Consider the following 25,659-nt stretch of genomic DNA (forward strand, 5'->3'; position numbering starts at 1 on the left):
TATATGTCTATTATGCGTTTCTGAATGTAAAAAAGGTGCTCTCCATCATCATCAAGATCAACTTACTTATAATGTGTGCATAAGGATGGACCCTCATCTGATTGCTTAATGCTGCTTGATATTGTATAATCATTTATTTGCTGTTTTGTAGTAAAATTCTGTTTCATTTTTACTGTACATTTCCATTTTTACAATATATGTATATATATAAATATATATATATATATATATATATATATATATATATATATATATATATATATATATATATATATATATGTATATATATGTCTATTATGCGTTTCTGAATGTAAAAAAGGTGCTCTCCATCATCATCAAGATCAACTTACTTATAATGTGTGCATAAGGATGGACCCTCATCTGATTGCTTAATGCTGCTTGATATTGTATAATCATTTATTTGCTGTTTTGTAGTAAAATTCTGTTTCATTTTTACTGTACATTTCCATTTTTACAATATATGTATATATAAATATATATATATATATATATATATATATATATATATATATATATATATATATATATATATATATATATATATATATATATATATATATATTTTTATATATATATATATATAGTCAAAGCACGGATGATTCACTTCCTTTGTAAACTATTTATACAAAAAGAAACAGAAAAAAAACCCAATGATTCTAAAGATCAAAGCTGCATATGAAAACATTGCTTTTATAGACAAAATGAAACATCATAGCGTCCAGCGCTAGGTTTATCTCATAACTTTTTAGTAGCTGTGTGGAACAAATTTATAACACTTCTAAAGCTCTGGGAGAGACAAATAGCCCATTTCTTCATTTTGACACTGGCTCTATATATTATAGAACTTGTCATGTCCAATTCTATATGAAAGTATTGATTATGTAATGTCAACTGAAATGAGAGCCTGGTGCTGAGATGTCTAGTTATCCTTTTAGCAGTTTTTTCGGAAAATAAACAAATCTATGTACTAAGGAACTAGAACAGAATCTACAAAATCACAATGCCATAGAACAGAGATTGCTAGACTTTTACTGCGGGTAAAATTACGTTAAGAAACCCGAGATAAAATAAGTTCTTCCGAGGGCAGAACATACATTATTGAATATATGGGTATTGTATTGTTCTTCACTCTTCTAAGGTATATTACACACCAGTGTCATAATTTCATCGAAATCGTGGGGAGAGGGAGGCAAAGTTGGAGCCAGTTTTCCCAAATCAAGCGTAAAACACAGTGTAATGAAAAATGAGCCGTATAGTACCGTAAAGCCGAAGATATGCTAAAGAAAACTGACCCATTTCTCTGGATGTTTGAACTATGCAAGCTTATCTTAGTTTTGACAAGATTTTTGAGGAAACTAAATTTCAGCTGGGATGGGGCAAACTAGGGTCTGTTGGGGGCAGTTGCCTCCCCTTGCCCTATGACAAATTACGCCTCTGTCCTTAAGAGAAAGACGCAAAAGGACTGCTTGAACTGTATTATTCGGTGTTTACAGTAAGACTATTCTGCAGAATAAATTAACTCTAGCCATTTAGTTTCTACCTGACAATGATGACTGATACATAAGGTTCAAAACCAGGTTTACATCACAGGGCTTCTACAGAAGTCCAAAACTAACATCAGTTATCCTTGCATAATTGTTTTTCCCCCCAACGAGACCCTAACAGCCCTACCCACCGAACAATCCTAGCAGCCAGCCTGCCAAAAAACCAAACCTAGCCACCTAGTTTCTACCTGAAAATATTGACTTCTGACTAAAGTTTGACACTAGATTTGCATCACAGCGTTTCACCAGCAGTCCGGAACAGACCAAATAGCATCTATCTCTGCATAAAACAAGAAATAAATAACTCATTCTATCATTACGGTACTAGTAAAAAGAAACCACTATAGAATAGGCCCCCCTCAGATGCTTAAAATCTAAATGAGAAAGTATAAGTTAAATGAGAGAATAGAAAAGGCCCAAAGCACCAATGATGAATTATAATTCTGTAGCTGCATTTCTGAGTAATTGTTAGAAATCTTTACAGTTTGTCGAGAAACAAATAAATCATTTCTCCTTCATTAGGGTTCTAGTACGTTTGAAAATAGCATCTTTGGAAATAGTGGTTTGTGACAAAAAAAAGTTGACAATGATAAGATCCTTGGCTGTTTATGTTTCCTAGCTTCGCCAGAACAGATCATCGACCATATTGTATACTACCGTATCTGCCAAAAATCAGATATAGGATTAATTCTGCGCTTCTGAAAATGTCTAAATGACTTTAAACTGGATTTTGGTTTACTCAAAGCAGATATTTAATTCTGATTTTTCGCTCCAATTATGATTTACGATAGTATGAGATCTAAATTATGATTTATGATAATATGCAAGATGTCGGACGAATTATCCGAAAATCCATCTTTATTTGAAGACACGATGAAAAGGACAATACTTAAGATGCTGATGTGAAAAGTTAAAGAACAATCAACCATAGTAGCCCATATTGGGCATACATTATCATTCCATGACTTAGCTACTTAACAAAACGGTCCAAAATTGCCTTGCTTGATCAGCTAAAAAGGTTCCACCAATCAGAAACAAATTTACATTTTCATGTTAAGTAGCTTAAGTTGCGAAATGCAAATGGGTGCATTCCAGGTTCGAAAAAAAGTTACTGAAAAGTTTTGGTAACTTTTTGGTAACAAAAAGTTACCAAAAACGAACTTTTTCGCTCCATCTGACGTTGTCGTAACAGCTGGAACGACAGAAAACTAACTTTGAGTTTACTCTTGTAGTAACTTCTAATAAAAATACTCAACGGGCATTTTTAATTAACTAAATCTACCTAATCATTATCATCAGTATTACTATCTGATTAAAAGAAACATATTCGTAGTTATTAATATATTAATACACGTAATAACTAAGGGCTCATTTGGCTAATAAGGGCATAATCTTTATAACTTTTAATTGTATCAATCTCTTTCACTCCAATAATATTATTATTAATATTATATTAATATTAATCACTATTATAATCAATATTACTTTTCTGCTGACCCGCTGATGATTAGTTTATCTGCTGATGACGGCCACTGTATATGTGACCGACGTTTGTGTTTTTGTTTTACTGTCGAATAACAGGATTTGTCCTTATTGAACTCTTATTTGTACGTCGTGGAAAGGCAGTGCGGTATTCGAAAATACCTAAGCCCTTGCTTACTTTAGAATTCTTCTTGATGGACGTCAACCTTAAGTAACTTCTGTACGTAATGTACAGTTACTATGGGTTACAACCTGGAATGCTATCACTGCCAAACCATTGACGAGGTTATTAAGTTGGTAAATATTTACCAAATCATATTATTGAGTTATGACTAAAGTGAATATAGCCTACCACTGGATGCCTTTTATGTGCTCTTTACGAATATAATAATCATTTTGGTCGAAAATTAATTTTAGCCCGCATCCCTCTATATACCAATTCAGGGTATATATTTGCACATTCGGGGGGTGGGGGGAAAGTTTAAACTTACCTCTCATTTACATCAGAAATAATATTACCCCCACCCCCTAATTCCAGACTAATGGTACACGTAAAATATGAGCAATCAAAACTTGGGTTCCTAGAGCAAACTGGCGTAATCATTTTACTGAGAGGGGAGGGAGATTAACTTCATACAATATCGAAAATCTAAAGTTTACTTATCTATACAGGCGCTACTGGTGACCACAGCAGGGCTCCAAGAAGAGCGTAACACAGAAATTTATACTTCCAAAGATACTAATTTTTATATGCACAAATTTTATGCCTAGCTATAGAATTAGTACCGTTTTACAAATTATCTCCTTTCACCTCTACTCACGCGATCACAAGATATTAATTGTTCTTGAGTAACTGAGGATGAATCAAAGAAAAAAAATAAAGACTAGCGGGAAAAAATTACTTGGACTAGCGGGAAAAATTACAACTTGGACTGAAGTATGAAGAGGGGGATTGAACTACTAGCTGACTCTAGTTAATCAATCAGGTGAGGGGAGCATAAAGCAGTTGAACGTAAGTAAAAGAGAATGAAATAAATGACTATATATAGCCTATGTGTCTCTTTTCATAGGAAAACTATACCCCACCTCTTTCTGCACCTTTCCTTTGGTCATATCTACTGCATATCATTTAGCTTACTTAAGCAGAGTCCTTTAATAAAAGTAATACATAGCTTTTTCTTACTCAAAGTTGAATGATGATACGCAGGATAAGATGTCGCCTGTGGTTTATCGGGAGCAGTCTTTGGTGAGTCCGTCCGAGATGAACATACAGTTTGATCATTTAGATCATTATCACAGTCAGGTTTGCTCCGCCTTGATTCTAAACAAAAACAAAATTGATAAATAAATAAATGCTAAAGATCAAACATATTAAATAGGTCTACACGTTATGTAATCAAGCTTCTCTCTTCCAGGGCGCGCCCTCCAATTCTTACTACGTTGCTGCTAGTTTTCGAAAAGACATTTCAAAACTCGTAACCACAAATCAGTGGCGTAATCTCATCAAAATCCCAGGGAGGGGGGGGGGGGCAAAGTTGGAGCCAATTTTCCCAAATCAAGTGAAAATGACAGTGAAAACTCAACAGCGGCAGTTGATCCGTGACTTGCCATAGAAAACGAGTTTAGCCACTAGACAATCTAAACTAATTCACAGCTGAAATGATGAAATCTTTACCCTGTAGATACTAGGACATACCTTAAACACTATAGCAGATAGAAAAATTCTAATTGCGCCAGTGGACTCGCTGTATCGAGATTAGGGGAGGCTATTCCCTAACTCAAAGTCACACATTCTAGGTTTTGGCAGACGACAGTTGATAAGTGACTCGCCATAGAAAACGAGTTTAGCCACTAGACAAGCTAACTAATCTACACTGATTACTAATTACTTATAACTGATTATTACTTATTACTGATTACTAATTTACAGCTGAAATGATGAAATGGTCAGCTTTTAACAACTCAGTTAAAACTAAATTATTTTATGAAATATTAGACAAGTAAAAAAGAATAAAAAGCAACTACAGAACGAAGAACAAAAAGCAAAAAAGAACAAGTAAAAGCAAGTAAAGAGAACAGAGCAAGGCTCAAGTAAAAGAACAAAAAGCAAGTAAAAAGACCAAAAGGTTTACAAAAATAAATGAGTCACACCAAGGCCGTACCCAGAGCACCAAGACCGTAAAGCATAGCATATATTAAATACGTAATCTAACCAAACCTAACCTAGGTAGGCCTACCTTCCCCCCCCCCCAAAAAAAAACAGTTTAAATATCGTAATGAAAACGAAAACCACGCCTTGCACTGTATTACTCTATAGCGGTCTCTTGAATGGGCGGGTTTTTCGTGACTGGTTTCCTTGTAAAGACCCATATAACGCAACAGTATCATTTTTTTTTAGTAAAACCCCCTCCGAAAAAGAAATCCTGAGTACGGCCTTGAGTCCCACCATTTTTTACAAATGAACTTTCTGTTTTACTGTAGCTTCGAGTCTTTACGATTATTATAGACGAGCTACTTCGTAAACTAACTATTTGTTGTCCATGTCTTGCAACAGACAACATGATAGCCACTAGACAATCCAAAGTAATTTACTGCTGAACTGGTTAGTGTGAAGGAAAACTTGGTGAACTGCGTGGTTAGTGCTGCTTATTAATATTCAAGGCGTCTTTAGAATAGCCTACGAGATGGTTCAAATGCAAGTGTCTGCCAAGAATACTCTCCCAGCAGTTTAACAGCCAAAAACTTTTGATTTTTTTTTCCACTTTGTGCGTTGGCCATAAATCATTATATTCATTAAAGCTTAACTATAGAGTATAATATTACCTAGGTGATTTCATTTAGTTTCTTATTGTTACGCATGAAATAAAGCCGCTACCCGGATTTATGCGTATGTTAGTGATAAAAAACATAAATCTTTTTTAGGTCTAGGCTGAAAGAGACATATCCTAAAGATGTAGCCTAGGAGGGTTTTCACTCATAATCTACACCTTTCTTTGTTTGAGTTGTTACTGAAGAAGTAAATTTCAACAATCCAGATTACCAGGTTTTAATCATTCGTTATTGAATTCACCATTCAACATTCCGATAATAAAAAAAGAATAAAGAATACGGCGTTGGACTTTACAGTCCCTACCGGACGTTACGGTGCTGATCTCCATTTCATGGCCCTTTGGCCATGAATTGCAATAGGGGGAGGAGGGGCAGCCACCCAATGCTTTCGCACATCCGTCCTGTTTACCTTCCCCAGATTTTCTCCAAATGCCCATTTAGAGCTGGGTCGACTCTATACAACAGTCATAGAAAATTAAAATTTTGGCAAAATATTCAAAATTTGAGCACCCGATATAAAATCACTTTGAGGAGCTCCCTGAGATTTAATGTAGTTGACAGCAAGACTTTTTTTTCGCAAAGTTCAGGGCGCGCTCAATCATTTGAAAATTTACTTGTGGTCTGGGAACATTATTGCGGCACAACTATCGATTTTATGAGCAGTTGTTTACATTTGTTCATCCTACTACCCACCTACTTTACAGTAGCGGTTTTAGGGGAGGGACGGAGGGGGCATTAGCCCCAAGCGCTAAAATTTTAGGGGCGGTACATTTCAAACAAATAATCTAACGGTTATAATCATTTTGTAATTTTGAAATTATATTAATAAAATAGAGGGCACAGTTAGTAAATGAAAATAATTAATAATAATTAAATAATTTGAACAATACATTAAAACATAAATTATGAATTAATTAATAAGTTGAAAATATTTCTGTTAATAAATGAAAATTTTGTTAAAATTTGGCCTGAAAATTTTGTGCAAGACAGGAGGGGGGACGCTAATCAAGATTTTACCCCGGTTACAAGAGAGGCCAGAACCGCCACTGCTACTTTAAAACTACTTTGAGGAGTCCCGTGTGATTTTATGCTACTAACAGCAAGTTTGTGTTGGCTGCCTTCATTGTGTTCTGAATTATTTGATGATATTCAGCGAATCATGGAAGTCCTACAAAATTTGCAATTTTATGGACAGTTTGCCAACATGACGAAAAATCCATCTTAAAAGGCAACACTGAGCCGTGTAAAAAAAAGACGGTTAATAGGCTTTGGTGGTCTTAAGCCTGAAAAAGGTATGGAGGGAGTAATTATGGTACAAATTACGCTCAGACTCAGGGATCAGGGGGTGATTCCCACTCTACATACTGATGTGAAAGACTACCCATACAAAATTAGACAATTTGTGCATAAAAATGCACTTTTCAAGGTGTCAGATACTTTTCGTCGCAGCTTTGCATACCTGTTTTCCCAGAGTTCAAGTTCCAAAATTCATGATTGGCTAGAAATTACATTTTAGGGAATTATTTCGGCGAAACAGTTAAAGACATTTTAAAAGATGATTTTAGAAGATGTTTTAGAAGAGGATTTGAGTGTGGTCGTTATAATACACAAGTTCCATTTGAACAGTGTCGTGAGGTCCCCTACCCCAACCCCAAAGGGCTCCGATCCCCCTTCCCCATCCCCAAAGGAAGCCCCCGGCCCCCAAAGGTCCCCCGGGCTCCCAAAGGGCCCCCCAAAGGCCCTCCCGGGTCCCCAAAGGACCACCCGGCCCTCAAGGGCCCCCGGACCCCCTAATGCCTCCCCCCGGTGCCCCAAAGAGTCCCCTCCCCATTTTTAATACTTTTTTAAGGCTTTATTATATCTTTTCAGAACAAGTTATTTTCTTAATGTCCATCCTAAACCCATTTTTACAAGTTGAAGCATCCATCCCTTTCACCACAACTTTACTTTACAGCTTTTTGGATACCTCAACACCAAGAAATACTTTTCAAAAGACATTCAGAGCAACTTCTTTTCTTAATGTTCCCTTCTAAACCCATTTTCCAACTTGAAATTCCCATCCTTCTCACCCACAACTTTACTTTATGACTTTTTGCACACCTCAACACCAAGAAATACTTTTCAAAAGACATTTCAGAGCAAGTTACTTTCTTAATGCCCCTTCTAAACCCATTTTCCAACTAGAAGTACCTGTCCTTTTCACCCACAACTTTACTTTACAGCTTTTTGGATACCTCAACACCAAGAAATACTTTTCAAAAGGCATTTCAGAGCAACTTCTTTTCTTAATGTGCCTTCTAAACCCATTTTCCGAGTTTAACAAACCATCCTTTTAACCCACAACTTTACTTTACAGCTTTTTGGATACCTCAACACCAAGAAATACTTTTCAAAAGGCATTTCAGAGCAAGTTCCTTTCTTAATGTCCCTTCTAAACCCATTTTACAAGTTGAAGCATCCATCCTTTTTACCCACAACTTTACTTTACAGCTTTTTGGATACCTCAACACCAAGCAATACCGTTCAAAGGTCATTTCAGATCAAGTTCCTCTCTACCTGGCACTTCTAAACCCATTTTACAAGTTGAAGTATTCTTCCGTTTCACCTAAAACTATACTTTAGAGCTGTTTGGATACCTCAAAACGAAGCTATACTTTTCACGAGCTTGTCAGAGCAATTTCCTTTCCTAAAGTCACTACTAAAACCATTTTACAAGTTGAAGTACCCATCCTTTTCACCAAGACCATTACTTTACAGCTTCTTGGATACCTCAACACCAAGAAATACCTTTCAAAAGGCATTTCAGAGCAAGTTCCTTTCTTAATGTCCATTCTAAAACCATTTTACAAGTTGAAGCATCCATCCTTCTCACCCACAACTATACTTTTCAGCTTTTTGGATACCTCAACACCAAGAAATACTTTTCAAAAGGCATTTCAGAGCAAGTTCCTTTCTTAATGTCCCTTCTAAACCCATTTTCCAACTTGAAGTACCCATCCTTTTCACCCACAACTTTACTTTACAGTTTTTTGGATACCTCAACACCAAGAAATACCTTTAAAAAGACATTTCAGAGCAAGTTCTTTTCTTAATGTCACTCCTAAACCCATTTTCCAACTTGAAGTACCCATCCTTTTCACCCACAACTTTACTTTACAGCTTTTTGGATACCTCAACACCAAGAAATACTTTTCAAAAGACATTTCAGATCAAGTTATTTTCTTAATGTCCATCCTAAACCCATTTTAAAGAGTTGAAGCATCCATCCTTCTCACCCACAACTTTACTTTATGACTTTTTGCATATCTCAATACCAAGAAATACTTTTCAAAAGACATTTCAGAGCAAGTTCTTTTCTTAATGTCCCTGCTAAACCCATTTTCCAACTTGAAGTACCCATCCTTTTCCCCCACAACTTTACTTTACAGCTTTTTGAATACCACAACACCAAGAAATACTTTTCAAAAGACATTTCAGAGCAAGTTCCTTTGTTAATGTCCCTTCTAAACCCATTTTCCAAGTTGAAGAATCCATCCTTTTCACCCCCCCCCCCAACTTTACTATACTGCTTTTTTGAATGCTCCAACACCAAGCAATACTTTCAAAAGGCATTTCAGAACAAGTTCTTTTCTTAATGTCATTCCTAAGCCCATTTTCCAACTTGAAGTACCCATCCATTTCACCCACAACTTTACTTTACAGCTTTTTGAATGCTCCAACACCAAGCAATACTTTTCAAAGGCATTTCAGAACAAGTTCTTTTCATATTGTCCTTCCTAAACCCATTTTACATGTTGAAGTACCCATCCATTACACCCACAACTTTACTTTACAGCTTTTTGAATGCCCAACACCAAGCCATACTTTTCAGAAGGCATTTCAGAACAAATTCTTTTCTTAATGTCAATCCTAAACCCATTTTACAACTTGAAGTACCCATCCTTTTCAACCACAACTTTACGTAACAGCTTTTTGGATATCTCAACACCAAGAAATACTTTTCAAAGGCATTTCAGAACCAGTTCTTTTCTTAATGTCATTCCTAAGCCCATTTTACAAGTTGAAGTACCCATCCTTTACACACACAACTTTACTTTACAGCTTTTTGAATGCCCAACACCAAGCCATACTTTTCAGAAGGCATTTCAGAACAAGTTCTTTTCATAATGTCATTCCTAAACCCATTTTACAACTTGAAGTACCCATCCGTTTCACCCACAACTTTACTTTACAGCTTTTTGGATACCTCAACACCAAGAAATACTTTTCAAAAGACATTTCAGAGCAAGTTACTTTCTTAATGTCCCTCATAAACTCATTTTACAAATTGAAGTACCCATCCGTTTCACCCACAACTTTACTTTACAACTTTTTGAATGCTCCAACACCAAGCAATACCTTTCAAAAGACATTTCAGAGAAACTTCTTTTCTTTATGTCCTTCCTAAACCAATTTTACAAGTTGAGGTACTTATCTTTTTCACCACAACTTTACATTACAGCTTTTTGGATACCTCAACACCAAGAGATACTTTTCAAAAGACATTTCAGAGCAAGTTCCTTTCTTAATGTCCCTTCTAAACCCATTTTACAAGTTGAAGTACCCATCCTTTTTACCCACAACTTTACTTTACAGCTTTTTGGACACCTCAACACCAAGAAATACTTTTCAAAAGACATTTCAGAGCAAGTTCTTTACTAAATTTCCCTCCTAAACCCATTTTCCAACTTGAAGTACACATCATTTACACCCACAGCTTTACATTACAGCTTTTCGTATACCTCAACACCATGAAATACCTTTCAAAAAGTATTTCAGAGCAAGTTCCTTTCTTAATGTCCCTTCTAAACTCATTTTACAACTTGAAGCATCCATCCTTTTCACCCAAAACTTTACAGCTTTTTGGATACCTCAACACCAAGAAATACTTTTCAAAAGCCATTTCAGAGCAAGTTCCTTTCTTAATGTCCCTTCTAAACCCATTTTCCAACTTGAAGTACCCATCCGTTTCACCCACAACTTTACTTTACAGCATTTTGGATACCTAATCACCAAGCAATACTTTTCAAAAGACATTTCAGAGCAAGTTACTTTCTTAATGTCCTTCCTAAACCAATTTTACAAGTTGAAGTACTTATCTTTTTCACCAAAACTTTACTACTATACTTTATTGTAGTACTATACTTTACTACAACTACTATAAGGCTTTTCGAATAACCCAACATCAAGCAATACTTTTCAAAAGGCTTTATTATATCTTTTCAGAACAAGTTCTTCACGTAATTTTCTTCCTAAACCCATTTAAAAGTTGAAGTACTTATCTTTTTCTCCACAACTTTACTTTACGACTTTTTTGCACACCCAAACATCAAGCAATACTTTCCAAAAGGCTTTATTATATCTTTTCAGAACAAGTTTTTTTCTTAATGTCCTTCTTAAACCATTTTTACAAGTTGAAGTAGTTATCTTCTTCACCACAACTTTACATTACGACTTTTTGCACACCCCAAGATCAAGCAATACTTTTCAAAAGGCTTTATTATATCTTTTCAGAACAAGTTCCTTTCTTAATATTCTTCTTAAACCAATTTTATAAATTCTAAAATTTTTCTTAGTAGATAGAAAAAGCTATAGCATACTTGTGAATATTTTCCCGGAAGAAAAAAAGTTCTAGTTCAATGTTTAATTTTCTCAACGAAGTGAAGAAAAGTTCAAGTTCTATTCTGAATTTTCTCAATGAAAAAGAAATTAGTTATTGATCATTTCTATTTTTCCAAATAATATAAATATTTTCCAACTTCAAAATGGGCACACACAAAAACTTACACACACACAAAAACTTACACACACACACACAAAAACTTACACACACACAAAAACCTACTCACACACACAAAAACTTACACACACACAAAAACCTACTCACACACACAAAAACTTTATTTCAGAGCAATGTCCTTTCTTAATGTCCCTTCTAAACCCATTTTACAAGTTGAAGTACCCATCCTTTTCACCCACAACTTTACTTTACAGCTTTTTGGATACCTCAACACCAAGAAATACTTTTCAAAAGACATTTCAGAGCAAGTTACTTTCTTAATGTCCTTCCTAAACCAATTTTACAAGTTGAAGTACTTATCTTTTTCACCACAACTTTACTTTACAGCTTTTTGGATACCTCAACACCAAGAAATACCTTTCAAAAGGCATTTCAGAGCAAGTTCCTTTCTTAATGTCCCTCATTAACCCATTTTCCAACTTGAAGTACCCATCGGTTTCACCCACAACTTTACTTTACAGCTTTTTTGGATACCTCAACTCTAAGCAATACTTTTCAAAGGCATTTCAGAACAAGTTCTGTTCTTAATGTCCTTCCTAAACCAATTTTACAAGTTGAAGTACTTATCTTTTTCACCACAACTTTACTTTACGACTTTTTGCATACCCCAACATCAAGCAATACTTTTCAAAAGGCTTTATTATGCCCTTTCAGAACAAGTTCTTTACGTAATGTCCTTCCTAAATCAATTTTACAAGTTGAAGTACTCATCTTTTCCCCCACAACTTTACTATAAGGCTTTTCGAATAACCCAACATCAAGCAATACTTTTCAAAAGGCTTTATTATATCTTTTCAGAACAAGTTCTTCACGTAATTTTCTTCCAAAACCCGTTTAAAAGTTGAAGTACTTATCTTTTTCCCCACAACTTTACTTTACGACTTTTTTGCACACCCAAACATCAAGCAATACTTTCCAAAAGGCTTTATTATATCTTTTCAGAAAAAGTTTTTTTCTTAATGTCCTTCTTAAACCATTTTTACAAGTTGAAGTAGTTATCTTCTTCACCACAACTTTACTTTATGACTTTTTGCACACCCCAAGATCAAGCAATACTTTTCAAAAGGCTTTATTATATCTTTTCAGAACAAGTTCCTTTCTTAATATCCTTTTTAAACCAATTTTACAATTTCTAAATTTTTTCTTAGTAGATAGAAAAAGCTATAGCATACTTGTGAATATTTTCCCGGAAGATAAAAAGTTCTAGTTCAATTTTTAATTTTCTCAACGAAGTGAAGAAAAGTTAAAGTTCAATTCTGAATATTCTCAATGAAAAAGAAATTAGTTATTGATCATTTCTATTTTTCCAAATAATATAAATAATTTCCAACTTCAAAATGGGCACACACAAAACTTACACACACACAAAAACCTACTCACACACACAAAAACTTACACACACAAAAAAACCTACTCACACACACAAAAACTTACACACAAACAAAAACTTACACACACACACAGAAACTTACTCAAACACACAAAAACTTACTCACACATTTAGTCAATGAAGCACAAAATGTTCAAGTTCTATTATAATTTTTAAAGGAGAATAAAAAGGTTCCACTTCAGTTCTGTTTTTTTTTTCTCAAAGAGATGAAAAATGTAAAGTTCTGTTCTAATTTTAAATTTTACCTCCTTTGTCTTATAGATTTACCATTCAAATTTTTAAATTAGAAAATGAGTGACTCGTTCTACTATTAAAGAAAATCATTCAAACTCGTTCATCTAACCTCCAAAACAATAGGTTAGGTATAAATAAATATTAATAAATAAATAGAAACATTTCTCCTTGTTTAAGTTAAACAAGGAGAAATGTTTCTATTTATTTATACCTAACCTATTATTTTGGAGGTTAGATGAACAAGTTTGAATGATTTTCTTTAATAGTAGAACGAGTCACTCATTTTCTAATTTAAAAATTTGAATGGTAAATCCATAAGACAAAGGAGGTAAAATTTAAGCTTAGAACAGAACTTTAAATTTTTCATCTCTTTGATAAAAAAAAAAAAAGAACTGAAGTGGAACCTTTTTATTTTCCTTGAAAAATTAGAATAGAACTTGAACATTTTGTGCTTCATTGAGTAAATGTGTGTCTAAGTTTTTGTGTGTGTGTGTGTGTAAGTTTTTGTGTGTGTGAGTAGGTTTTTGTGTGTGTGTGTGTAAGTTTTTGTGTGTGTGAGTAGGTTTTTGTGTGTGTGTAAGTTTTTGTGTGTGTGAGTCGATTTTTGTGTGTGTGTAAGTTTTTTTGTGTGTGTGTAAGTTTTTGTGTGTGTCTAAGTTTTTGTGTGTGCGCATTTTGAAGTTGGAAAATATTTATATTATTTGGAAAAATGGAAATGATCAATAACTAATTTCTTTTTCATTGAGAAAATTCAGAATAGAACTTGAACTTTTCTTCACTTCCTTGAGAAAATTAAACATTGAACTAGAACTTTTTATCTTCCGGGAAAATATTCACAAGTATGCTATAGCTTTTTCTATCTACTAAGAAAAAATTTAGAATTTGTAAAATTGGATTAAGAAGGATATTAAGATAGGAACTTGTTCTGAAAAGATATAATAAAGCCTTTTGAAAAGTATTACTTGATCTTGGGGTGTGCAAAAAGTCGTAAAGTAAAGTTGTGGTTAAGAAGATAACTACTTCAACTTGTAAAAATGGTTTAAGAAGAACATTAAGAAAAAAACTTGTTCTGAAAAGATATAATAAAGCCTTTTGGAAAGTATTGCTTGATGTTTGGGTGTGAAAAAAAGACGTAAAGTAAAGTTGTGGGGAAAAAGATAAGTACTTCAACTTGTAAATGGGTTTAGGAAGAAAATTACGTGAAGAACTTGTTCTGAAAAGATATAATAAAGCCTTTTGAAAAGTATTGCTTGATGTTGGGTTATTCGTAAAGCCTAATAGTAAAGTTGTGGGGGAAAAGATGAGTACTTCAACTTGTAAAATTGGTTTAGGAAGGACATTACGTAAAGAACTTGTTCTGAAAGGGCATAATAAAGCCTTTTGAAAAGTATTGCTTGATTTTGGGGTTTGCAAAAAGTCGTAAAGTAAAGTTTTGGTGTAAAGGATAAGTACTTCAACTTGTAAAATTGGTCTAGGATGGACATTAAGAATAGAACTGGTTCTGAAATGCCCTTTGAAAAGTATTGCTTGGAGTTGAGGTATCCAAAAAAGCTGTAAAGTACAGTTGTGGGTGAAACGGATGGGTACTTCAAGTTGTAAAATGGGTTTATGAGGGACATTAAGAAAGGAACTTGCTCTGAAATGCCTTTTGAAAGGTATTTCTTGGTGTTGAGGTATCCAAAAAGCTGTAAAGTAAAGTTGTGGTGAAAAAGATAAGTACTTCAACTTGTAAAATTGGTTTAGGAAGGCCTTTAAGAAAGTAACTTGCTCTGAAATGTCTTTTGAAAAGTATTTCTTGGTGTTGAGGTATCCAAAAAGCTGTAAAGTAAAGTTGTGGGTGAAAAGGATGGGTACTTCAACTTGTAAAATGGGTTTAGAAGGGACATTAAGAAAGGAACTTGCTCTGAAATAAAGTTTTTGTGTGTGTGAGTAGGTTTTTGTGTGTGTGTAAGTTTTTGTGTGTGTGTAAGTTTTTGTGTGTGTGTAAGTTTTTGTGTGTGTGTGTAAGTTTAGTGTGTGTGTAAGTTTTTGTGTGTGTCCATTTTGAAGTTGGAAAATATTTATATTATTTGGAAAAATAGAAATGATCAATAACTAATTTCTTTATCATTGAGAAAATTCAGAATAGAACTCGAACTTTTTTTCACTTCGTTGAGAAAATTAAACATTGAACTAGAACTTTTTATCTTCCGGGAAAATATTCACAAGTATGCTATAGCTTTTTCTATCTACTAAGAAAAAATTTAGAATTTGTAAAATTGGTTTAAGAAGGATATTAAGAAAGGAACTTGTTCTGAAAAGATATAATAAAGCCTTTTGAAAAGTATTGCTTGATCTTGGGGTGTGCAAAAAGTCGTAAAGTAAAGTTGTGGTGAAGAAGATAACTACTTCAACTTGTAAAAATGGTTTAAGAAGGACATTAAGAAAAAAAACTTGTTCTGAAAAGATATAATAAAGCCTTTTGGAAAGTATTGCTTGATGTTTGGGTGTGCAAAAAAGTCGTAAAGTAAAGTTGTGGGGAAAAAGATAAGTACTTCAACTTGTAAATGGGTTTAGGAAGAAAATTACGTGAAGAACTTGTTCTGAAAAGATATAATAAAGCCTTTTGAAAAGTATTGCTTGATGTTGGGTTATTCGAAAAGCCTTATAGTAAAGTTGTGGGGGATAAGATGAGTACTTCAACTTGTAAAATTGGTTTAGGAAGGACATTACGTAAAGAACTTGTTCTGAAAGGGCATAATAAAGCCTTTTGAAAAGTATTGCTTGATGTTGGGGTATGCAAAAAGTCGTAAAGTAAAGTTGTGGCGAAAAAGATAAGTACTTCAACTTGTACAATTGGTTTAGGAAGGACATTAAGAAAAGAACTTGTTCTGAAATGCCTTTGAAAAGTATTGCATGGAGTTGAGGTATCCAAAAAAGCTGTAAAGTAAAGTTGTGGGTGAAACGGATGGGTACTTCAAGTTGGAAAATGGGTTTATGAGGGACATTAAGAAAAGAACTTGCTCTGAAATGCCTTTTGAAAGGTATTTCTTGGTGTTGAGGTATCTAAAAAGCTGTAAAGTAAAGTTGTGGTGAAAAAGATAAGTACTTCAACTTGTAAAATTGGTTAAGGAAGGACATTAAGAAAGTAACTTGTTCTGAAATGTCTTTTGAAAAGTATTGCTTGGTGATGAGGTATCCAAAAAGCAGTAAAGTAAAGTTGTGGGTGAAAAGGATGGATGCTTCAACTTGTAAAATGAGTTTAGAAGGGACATGAAAGGAAATTGCTCTGAAATCCTTTTTGAAAGGTATTTCTTGGTGTTGAGGTATCCAAAAAGCTGTAAAGTAAAGATGTGGGTGAAAAGGATGGGTACTTCAAGTTGTAAAATGGGTTTCGAAGGGACATTTAGAAAGGAACTTGATCTGAAATGGCTTTTGAAAATTATTTCTTGGTGTTGAGGTATCCAAAAAGCTGTAAAGTAAAGTTTTGGGTAAAAAGGATGTATACTTCAACTTGTAAAATGGGTTTAGGAGGGACAATAAGAAAAGGAACTTGCTCTGAAATGCCTTTTGAAAAGTATTTCTTGGTGTTGAGGTATCCAAAAAGCTGTAAAGTATAGTTTTGGATGAAAAAGATAAGTACTTCAACTTGTAAAATTGGTTTAGGAAGCACATAAAGAAAAGAAGTTTCTCTGAAATGCCTTTTGAAAGGTATTGCTTGGTGTTGGAGCATTCAAAAAGCTGTAAAGTAAAGTTGTGGGTGAAACGGATGGGTACTTCAATTTGTAAAATGAGTTTAGGAGGGACATTAAGAAAGTAACTTGCTCTGAAATGTCTTTTGAAAAGTATTTCTTGGTGTTGAGGTATCCAAAAAGCTGTAAAGTAAAGTTGTGGGTGAAACGGATGAGTACTTCAAGTTGGAAAATGGGTTTAGGAATGACATTATGAAAAGAACTTGTTCTGAAATGCCTTATGAAAAGTATTGCTTGGTGTTGTGGCATTCAAGAGCTGTAAAGTATAGTTGCGGGTGAAAAGGACGGGTACTTCAACTTGTAAAATGGGCTTAGGAATGACATTAAGAAAATAACTGGTTCTGAAATGCCTTTGAAAAGTATTGCTTGGTGTTGAGATATTCAAAAAGCTGTTACGTAAAGTTGTGGTTGAAAAGGATGGGTACTTCAACTTGTAAAATGGGTTTAGGAAGGACATTATGAAAAGAACTTGTTCTGAAATGCCTTTTGAAAAGTATTGCTTGGTGTTGGTCATTCAAAAAGCTGTAAAGTAAAGTTGTGGGTGAAAAGGATGGGTACTTCAACTTGTAAAATGGGTTTAGGAAGGAAATTATGAAAAGAACTTGTTCTGAAATGCCTTTGAAAAGTATTGCTTGGTGTTGGAACATTCAAAAAGCTGTAAAGTAAAGTTGTGGGTGAAATGGATGGGTACTTCAAGTTGCAAAATGGGCTTAGGAATGACATTAAGAAAAGAACTTGTTCTGAAATTCCTTTTGAAAGTATTGCTTGGTGTTGGAGCATTCAAAAAAGCAGTATAGTAAAGTTGGGGGGTGAAAAGGATGGATGCTTCAACTTGGTAAATGGGTTTAGAAGGGACATTAACAAAGGAACTTGCTCTGAAATGTCTTTTGAAAAGTATTTCTTGGTGTTGAGGTATCCAAAAAGCGGTGAATTAAAGTTGTGGGTGAAAAGGATGGGTACTTCAAGTTGGAAAATGTGTTTAGAAAGGACATTAAGAAAAGAACTTGCTCTGAAATGTCTTTTGAAAAGTATTGCTTGGTGTTGAGGTGTGCAAAATGTCATAAAGTAAAGTTGTGGGTGAGAAGGATGGATGCTTCTACTTGTAAAATGGGTTTAGGATGGACATTAAGAAAATAACTTGATCTGAAATGTCTTTTGAAAAGTATTTCTTGGTGTTGAGGTATCCAAAAAGCTGTAAAGTAAAGTTGTGGGTGAAAAGGATGGGTACTTCAAGTTGGAAAATGGGTTTAGGAGGGACATTAAGAAATGAACTTGCTCTGAAATGTCTTTTTAAATGTATTTCTTGGTGTTGAGGTATCCAAGAAACTGTAACGTAAAGTTGTGGGTGAAAAGGATGGGTACTTCAAGTTGGAAAATGGGTTTAGAAGGGACATTAAGAAAGAAACTTGCTCTGAAATGCCTTTTGAAAAGTATTTCTTGGTGTTGAGGTATCCAAAAAGCTGAAAAGTATAGTTGTGGATGAAAAGGATGGATGCTTCAACTTGTAAAATGGGTTTAGAAGGAACATTAAGAAAGGAACTTGCTCTGAAATGCCTTTTGAAATGTATTTCTTGGTGTTGAGGTATCCAAAAAGCTGTAAAGTAAAGTTGTGGGTGAAAAGGATGGGTACTTCAAGTTGGAAAATGGGTATAGAAGGGACTTTAAGAAAGGAACTTGCTCTGAAATGTCTTTTGAAAATTATTGCTTGGTGTTGAGGTATCCAAAAAGCTGTAAAGTAAAGTTTTGGGTGAAAAGGATGGATGCTTCAACTTGTAAAATGGGTTTAGAAGGGACATTAAGAGAGGAACTTGCTCTGAAATGCTTTTTGAAAAGTATTTCTTGATGTTGAGGTATCCAAAAAGCTGTAAAGTAAAGTTGTGGGTAAAAAGGAGGAGTACTTCAACTTGTAAAATAGGTTTAGAAGGGACATTAAGAAAGGAACTTGCTCTGAAATGTCTTTTGAAAAGTGTTTCTTGGTGTTGAGGTATCCAAAAAACTGTTAAGTATAGTTGTGGGTGAAAAGGATGGATGATTCAAGTTGTAAAATGGTTTTAGAAGGGACATTAAGAAAGAAATTTGCTCTGGAATGTCTTTTGAAAAGTATTTCATGGTGTTGAGGCATTCAAAAAGTTGTAAAGTATAGTTGTGGGTGAAAAGGATGGGTACTTCAAGTTGAAAAATGGGTTTAGAAGGGACATTAAGAAAAGAAGTTGCTCTGAAATGCCTTTTGAAAAGTATTTCTTGGTGTTGAGGTATCCCAAAAAGCTGTAAAGTAAAGTTGTGGGTGAAAAGGACAGGTACTTCAAGTTGGAAAATGGGTTTAGAAGGGACTTTAAGAAAGTAACTTGCTCTGAAATGTCTTTTGAAAAGTATTACTTGGTGTTGAGGTGTGCAAAATGTAGTAAAGTAAATTGGTGGGTGAGAAGGATGGGAAGTTCTACTTGTAAAATGGGTTTAGGATGGACATTAAGAAAAGAAGTTGCTCTGAATGCCTTTTGAAAGGTATTTCATGGTGTTGAGGCATCCAAAAAGCTGTAAAGTAAAGTTGTGGGTGAAAGGGATGGATGCTTCAACTTGTAAAATTGGGTTTAGGATGGACACTAAGAAAATAACTTGTTCTGAAAAGATATAATAAAGCCTTAAAAAAGTATTAAAAATGGGGAGGGACTCTTTGGGGGCCCGGGGGGAGGCATTAGGGGGTCCGGGGGCCCTTGAGGGCCGGGTGGTTCTTTGGGGACCCGGGAGGACCTTTGGGGGGCCCAGGGGGCCCTTTGGGAGCCCTGGGGGACCTTTGGGGGCCGGGGGCTTCCCTCGGGGTTGGAGTAGGGGGATCGAAGCCCTTTGGGGTTGGGGTAGAGGACCTCACGACACTGTTCAAATGGAAGTTGTGTATTATTACGACCACACTCAAATCCTCTTCTAAAACATCTTCTAAAATCATTTTTTAAAATGTCTCTAACTGTTTCGCCGAAATAATTCCCTAAAATGTCTAAAACGGTTTCGTTCAAATAACCCCTAAACGTAATTTCTGCGAGTTCCTTTTATTTTTGGCATCCCTGCGCCGTTAAATTTGAAATTACCAGAAAAACCTTTCTCGCGTTAATCTCTTCATCTCTAAGATCAAAATATTCGCCCGAAGTTTCTTGGAGAATTGTTTCCGGGGCGAAGTTTATTAATATCTTTGGAGTTCGACCAGTAGAATTGTTTCCAGGGCGAAGTTTATTAATGTCTGACAGATGATGTCATGGTTGATTGATTTGTCACGAAAGGGGAATTAATTTGTTGTTTCTAAGGGGAATTATTGATTCACGAAAGGGGAATTGAGGGCATTGACCCACTTTGATTATGCAATCATTCTCCCTGGGGATTCCATGCCCTTATTTGGTGTGGGCGTGGGAGTTTTGAAAAAAAGTGTCCGGACCGGGATTCAAAGGGGTGGTGTAATCGTGGGACCTTTAGGGTCATTTCTACTTAGGATTATTATAACGCTTGTTCTTTTCAAACTAATGACGTTCTTTCAAGAAGGTTCTTCGGATTACACTTGTAAGGTCTTATTTTGCATACAAAAAACAGCGTTCTTCGCCTACAACGTTGGTCTTTTCAAAAGAGCAACGTTCTGCTGACTCCACACATTGGGTTTTAATAATTCGCAAACAAAAAGATCTTGGAACCATTTCGTCTTTCAACGAGCAACTAAGTCGAACTTCAGATATCAGCATTATAAGATGCTTACCCGGCAGTGGTGGAAGAACAGGTGCTGTTAAAGCTGGGGGTAGGTTATTCGACGTTGGCACACTATGATTGGTTGGAGTTGGTGTTTCAGGTAATAAAATTCCCTTTTGTATCAACTCTTCTCGAGGTACACGAACAGAGATCTTCCTCTCTAAAGCTGAAAATAAAAAAGGACTTTATTAAAATAAATAAATAAATAAAAAAAAACGGTGGAAATTTTCTGATTAACTAGCTAAGAAATAGACATAAGTTTAGAATCAGACTTTCACCCTGAACCCAAATATAGCCTTCATTTGAGTCGCAAATGAACTTTACCCATCCCCCATCCCCTTTAACGGTCAAGTATATAGTCGTAATTGTATATATACAAATGAAACCATTAAGTCAATTTGAAGAAAAGTTTTTTTTTGTATTTTTTCTAGTTAACAAGCAAATAACTACTTATGGGGCCATATATGTCACTTATATGTCACTTATAGAGACATATAATGATTGTATCCCAAGAAAATCTCAAAACTATAACAATTCCTACAACAGAAGAAAACAAATTACCACGAAATCAAAAAGTAAATTTTCAAGTTGAAACGGGGAGGGGGAGGGGTAGCTACCGTTAATTAGAGTTTAGTGGTTATTGCAGCTAACTTAAATGAAAACAACTGTAGTGTTGTAACTCTTTTCTGCTCTATTTTACCTATATCATAAGTATGTAATTAATGAGCAAACATTAACGAGAAAAATAACAATCAAATATTTAACGAGGATGCATCAAAAAAAAAATTTCAAGATTTTGCTGATTTTCCAATAATTAAATGCAAAGTTTTTTTTCCCCCGAAAAGCAGGGCAAATTTAGAAGTTAAAACGATCCATTTGCTGACGTTGATTGAAATTCAATGATTATTATGGTTATTGAAGCAAATCATAAATTACTACTACTACTACTACTACTACTACTACTACCAACAACTCACTGCAGCACCAAGCCCCCTGAGGCCAACACAGCTACGTACGCTCCTCCTCCACACCAATCTATTCAAAGCATCCCTTTTTACACCCGCCCATGAAGTTCCCATTTCCTTTAAATCTTTCTTTATGACGTCCTCCCACCCCTGCTTTCCGTTTAGCCCTAGACGGTTGGCCGAAAAGAACAATCTTCGGCAATCTGTCATCCTTCATCCGCACAACGCACAAATTACCCCAAGTAATTATGGTGTAAAGTCTCCCTTCAGCTCCCCCACCCCGGCAAAGCCCAGTGTCACTTGCATTTTACTTAACAACTAAATAGAGGGCTCAAATTCGAAGTTGCCTTTAACCAAAAGGAAATAAATACAATTAAAAGGAAGTGAATATTAATAAAACTGCTGCGCTGTAAAACCAAAAATTAATTAACAATGTAGTGACGACGACGACGACTACTGATTGAAGAGTATTTCTATATAGGTTGTATTTTTTTTTTCAAGTATATTTTGAAGAAAAAAAAGAAAGTTCACGGTATATTTTCTTTTCAGTAACGCAAATGACACTCTAATATTTCGGAGAGTGTGAGGGGAGTTGCAAAGACCAAACCTATTTGTTGTAATCTCTCCTCGTTTCATGTTTTAAATTTGATCTTTACGTGGATTTTTTAAGTTTAGTTTGAGTTCGTTTTTATTAGGCATAGTTTTTATTAGCGACGTCCGCTGAGATATTCTATAAATACTAGTAGTTTCAACTGTGACGTAATATAAGTACAGTAGGACATCGTAGCAGTTGTCATGCTATAATTAATCGTGCTGGGAACAGTTGCGGTAGAAGGAGCCGTGGTAGAAGCAGCAGTTGACAGAATAGCCGTAAAAGGCAAGGTTGCCATAAAAGTGGCTTTCATCAGATTGCAGAGGTATAAGATTTGGCAGCAGAAATTTCCAAGTAAGGAATGATTGAAGTAGCAGTAGTAGGGATGAACCACTAAATTTGAAACACTAAAATTGCATATTTATAGAATGATTAGGCTACATATTGTGAAGCTAAACCTGTTCGAACATTAAACTTTAGCTTATTTAATTAGTCCGACTAACGTAACTAATACAATTAACATCTACTGTTAATATTCAGCCGATGGGACTCCCTGCCCTTACCTGAGTCTCTCCAATTAAACAGACTAAAAATCCTTGAACGATTTTAATTACAGCAAGGTGTCAATCAGCCAAATCTGAACTAAAGTCATATTACTGAAGCCTCTGTGCATTAGCCTGGAGGGAGAGGAGGCTAAATTCTTTTCTTCACGATATCTACCAGAAAGGGAATCAGTTTTCAACAAAACAATGTGAAATTTACGGGTCAGTGTTTTAGGTGAGCCTCCTGGATTTCTATTTGATCTTACTTCTGTATGTGTGTCGGAGGGGGGGGGGGAGGTGTCCTTAACGTCTTGTAACTGCAACATCTACTCGAACGGGTTGCATGGTCTCAATTAAACTTCGTTAGAAGTCATGGTTGCAGCAGTAGCTGCAATCTGGTAAAGAGCAAAACAACAGCCCATAGTAACCAAAAGTAAAAAAGGGTGTTTTGAAATAACTGCCTTGTGAAAAAAAACTTGCCATTTGACACTGATTCAGGAATAGTAACCATTATTTTGGTTCGTCTTAAAAGTAAAAGTTTATTCCGAAAGGAATCTATGGTGATTTCGAAAAAAACCTGAAACCCCTCGAAAATTACGTCAGATCAAAATGGAAAGAGTACCATTGGAATCAGCATGGTCGAAAACCTAGTATGGGGAAATTACAGTTCCCCTCATTGAAAAACAAGGAAAATCACTTTTTTACATCGGTAGCACTGATCTGTCTTCCTTTTTTTCTGATTTTTTTTTTCTCCGGGCCAAGCGGGTTACCCGAACATCATAGAGAGATGCTTAATGGCTCATTCAAAAGCTATTTCTAATATCTACGCGCTTTTTATAAATCTCACCATCTGCAAGTGCCATATGGCACTTTTTGTGCGATTTCTCAAGGGGTAGTAGCATTAGCAGGCTAACAGAACATCGTAGACAGATTTTTTATAGCTCATATAAAAAATATTACTCATATTCTACGTTCTTCCTATAAATTCTACCGTGTACAAGTTCCAAATGGCAGTAAAAGTGACACTTTTGGTGCAATGTCTCAAATGGAAAAGCTGGGGCTATTAGGCTGGCAGAACTTATAAGAATTATTTTTAACGGTTTTTTTTAATCTATTGCTCATATCCATGTGCTTTTTTTTTTTTTTATCAATTCTACCATTCGTAATAAGGATATAGCACTGAAAACAACACTTTTGATGCTACTTCTTAAGGGGGAAAGCTCTGAAGTACAGAACAGGTACTATTGTAATAGTTACGTTCCAGAACCCTTAACTGGAGACTTACAACAACCCCTCCCGTACATTCTCCCTCCCAACCCCCTTAGTAAATTTTATAAGGTTTCTGCTCATCAGTAAGCTACTGAAACATTAGCAGGCTATTACATCAACCTAGATAAATGTTTAAAGACTTGTGGAAAGGCATTAGCATACGTTTAGTTGGTTTTTAAAAGTAATACCATTTGTTAAGGTTTCGATATGAAGTAGTTTCATGGGAGAATTTGCAATGAACTCTTTGTCGTGGTTGAGGTATTAGCTGCAAACTAGTAAAGAGCGAACCACAGCCCATAGTAACTAAAAGTTAAAAAATATTAAAACCGTCTTTTTTTTCTCTTCTTTTTTCCAGGCCTAGCGGGTTACTAGAACATCGTAGGGAGATGCCTAAGAGCTCATTCAAAAGCTATTTCTCATATTTACGTGGTTTATAGAAATTCCGCCTTCTGCAAGTGCCATATGGCAAGAAAAGAGGCACTTTTAATGCTATTTCTCAAGGGGTGGGGCAAGCAGGTCTCCAGAACATCGTAGATATATTTTTGATAGCTCATTTAAAAGAATATTGCTCACATCTGCGTTCTTCCTATAAATTCCACCATCTGCAAGTTTCAAATGGCACTAAAAACGGCACTCTCCCATATGTCAAGTGGAAAAGCTGGGGCTAGTGGGCTACCAGAACTTTGTAGAGTGATGTTTAATGGCTCATTTGAAAACTTTTGCTCACATGTACGTGATTTTTATAAATTCTACCATTCGTAAGTGAGATATAGCACTGAAAACAACACTTTTGGTGCTACTTCTTAAGTGGAAAATCTTTGAAGTATAAAACGGTATCACTGTAATAATTATGGCCCAAAACCCTTAACTGGAGGTTTGCAAGAACACCTCCAGCATGTTCCTCCTCCAGGCCCCCTTGATAAGCTACGCAATTAAAGTCCTGCACACACCAACATATTAGATTACATTATCAGAAGCGTGGATCTGTTAATACAGCGCCGGACTTCAAATTAGATTATCATGCGTTCGATACCAGCTTGGATTTTTTTTTTTTTTCATCATGGTTTGTCCATTCTTTTGATTACTTTTCAGATTATCCACTATTTTTGCAAATGTGATGCACTCATTTTTAAAGCATATCCCGGGAAGGCTTATTTTATACCCATTACTCATATCTACGTGCTTTTTATCAATTTTACCATCCATAAGTGCCATATAGCACTAAAAACGGCACTTTTGGTGCCACTTCTTAAGTGGAAGAGTTTGAAAGCATAACCCGGTACCATTGTAATAATTTTTGGTCTAAAGCCCTTAACTGGAGGTTTATAAGAACCCTCACATATACTCCCCTTTCGGACCCTCTTAGTAAGTTTCATAAATCGCCAAATCATCTTCAAAGTAAAAGGTTATTGCGAAAACAAATTAACTAAAACTAAAAACTTTTCAACTAGAAATCAACCAAAAATTTAGCTTGAATGATCAACAGTATTGAATTGAA

At 35.2% G+C, this 25,659-nt stretch overlaps 1 protein-coding gene across 8 annotated transcripts in view; it reads right to left on the minus strand.

Annotated features, from left to right (window-relative positions):
- LOC148946542 (uncharacterized) overlaps window positions 1–25,659 on the minus strand; it is a 217,096-nt gene that overhangs the window by 122,380 nt on the left and 69,057 nt on the right. For all 8 annotated transcript variants that reach the window (XM_089097431.1, XM_089097432.1, XM_089097430.1 and 5 more), the window contains 2 exons: window positions 20,804–20,959; window positions 4,231–4,368 (listed from right to left, as the gene is read on the minus strand). In XM_089097431.1, coding sequence (XP_088953557.1) covers window positions 4,231–4,368; window positions 20,804–20,959 — 294 coding nt within the window. The remainder of the gene's footprint in view (window positions 1–4,230; window positions 4,369–20,803; window positions 20,960–25,659) is intronic.

The sequence above is a fragment of the Artemia sp. Qi Xiang Cuo genome, chromosome 11 (assembly GCF_049724085.1).
Source record: "Artemia sp. Qi Xiang Cuo chromosome 11, ASM4972408v1, whole genome shotgun sequence".
NCBI lineage: Eukaryota > Metazoa > Arthropoda > Branchiopoda > Anostraca > Artemiidae > Artemia > Artemia sp. Qi Xiang Cuo.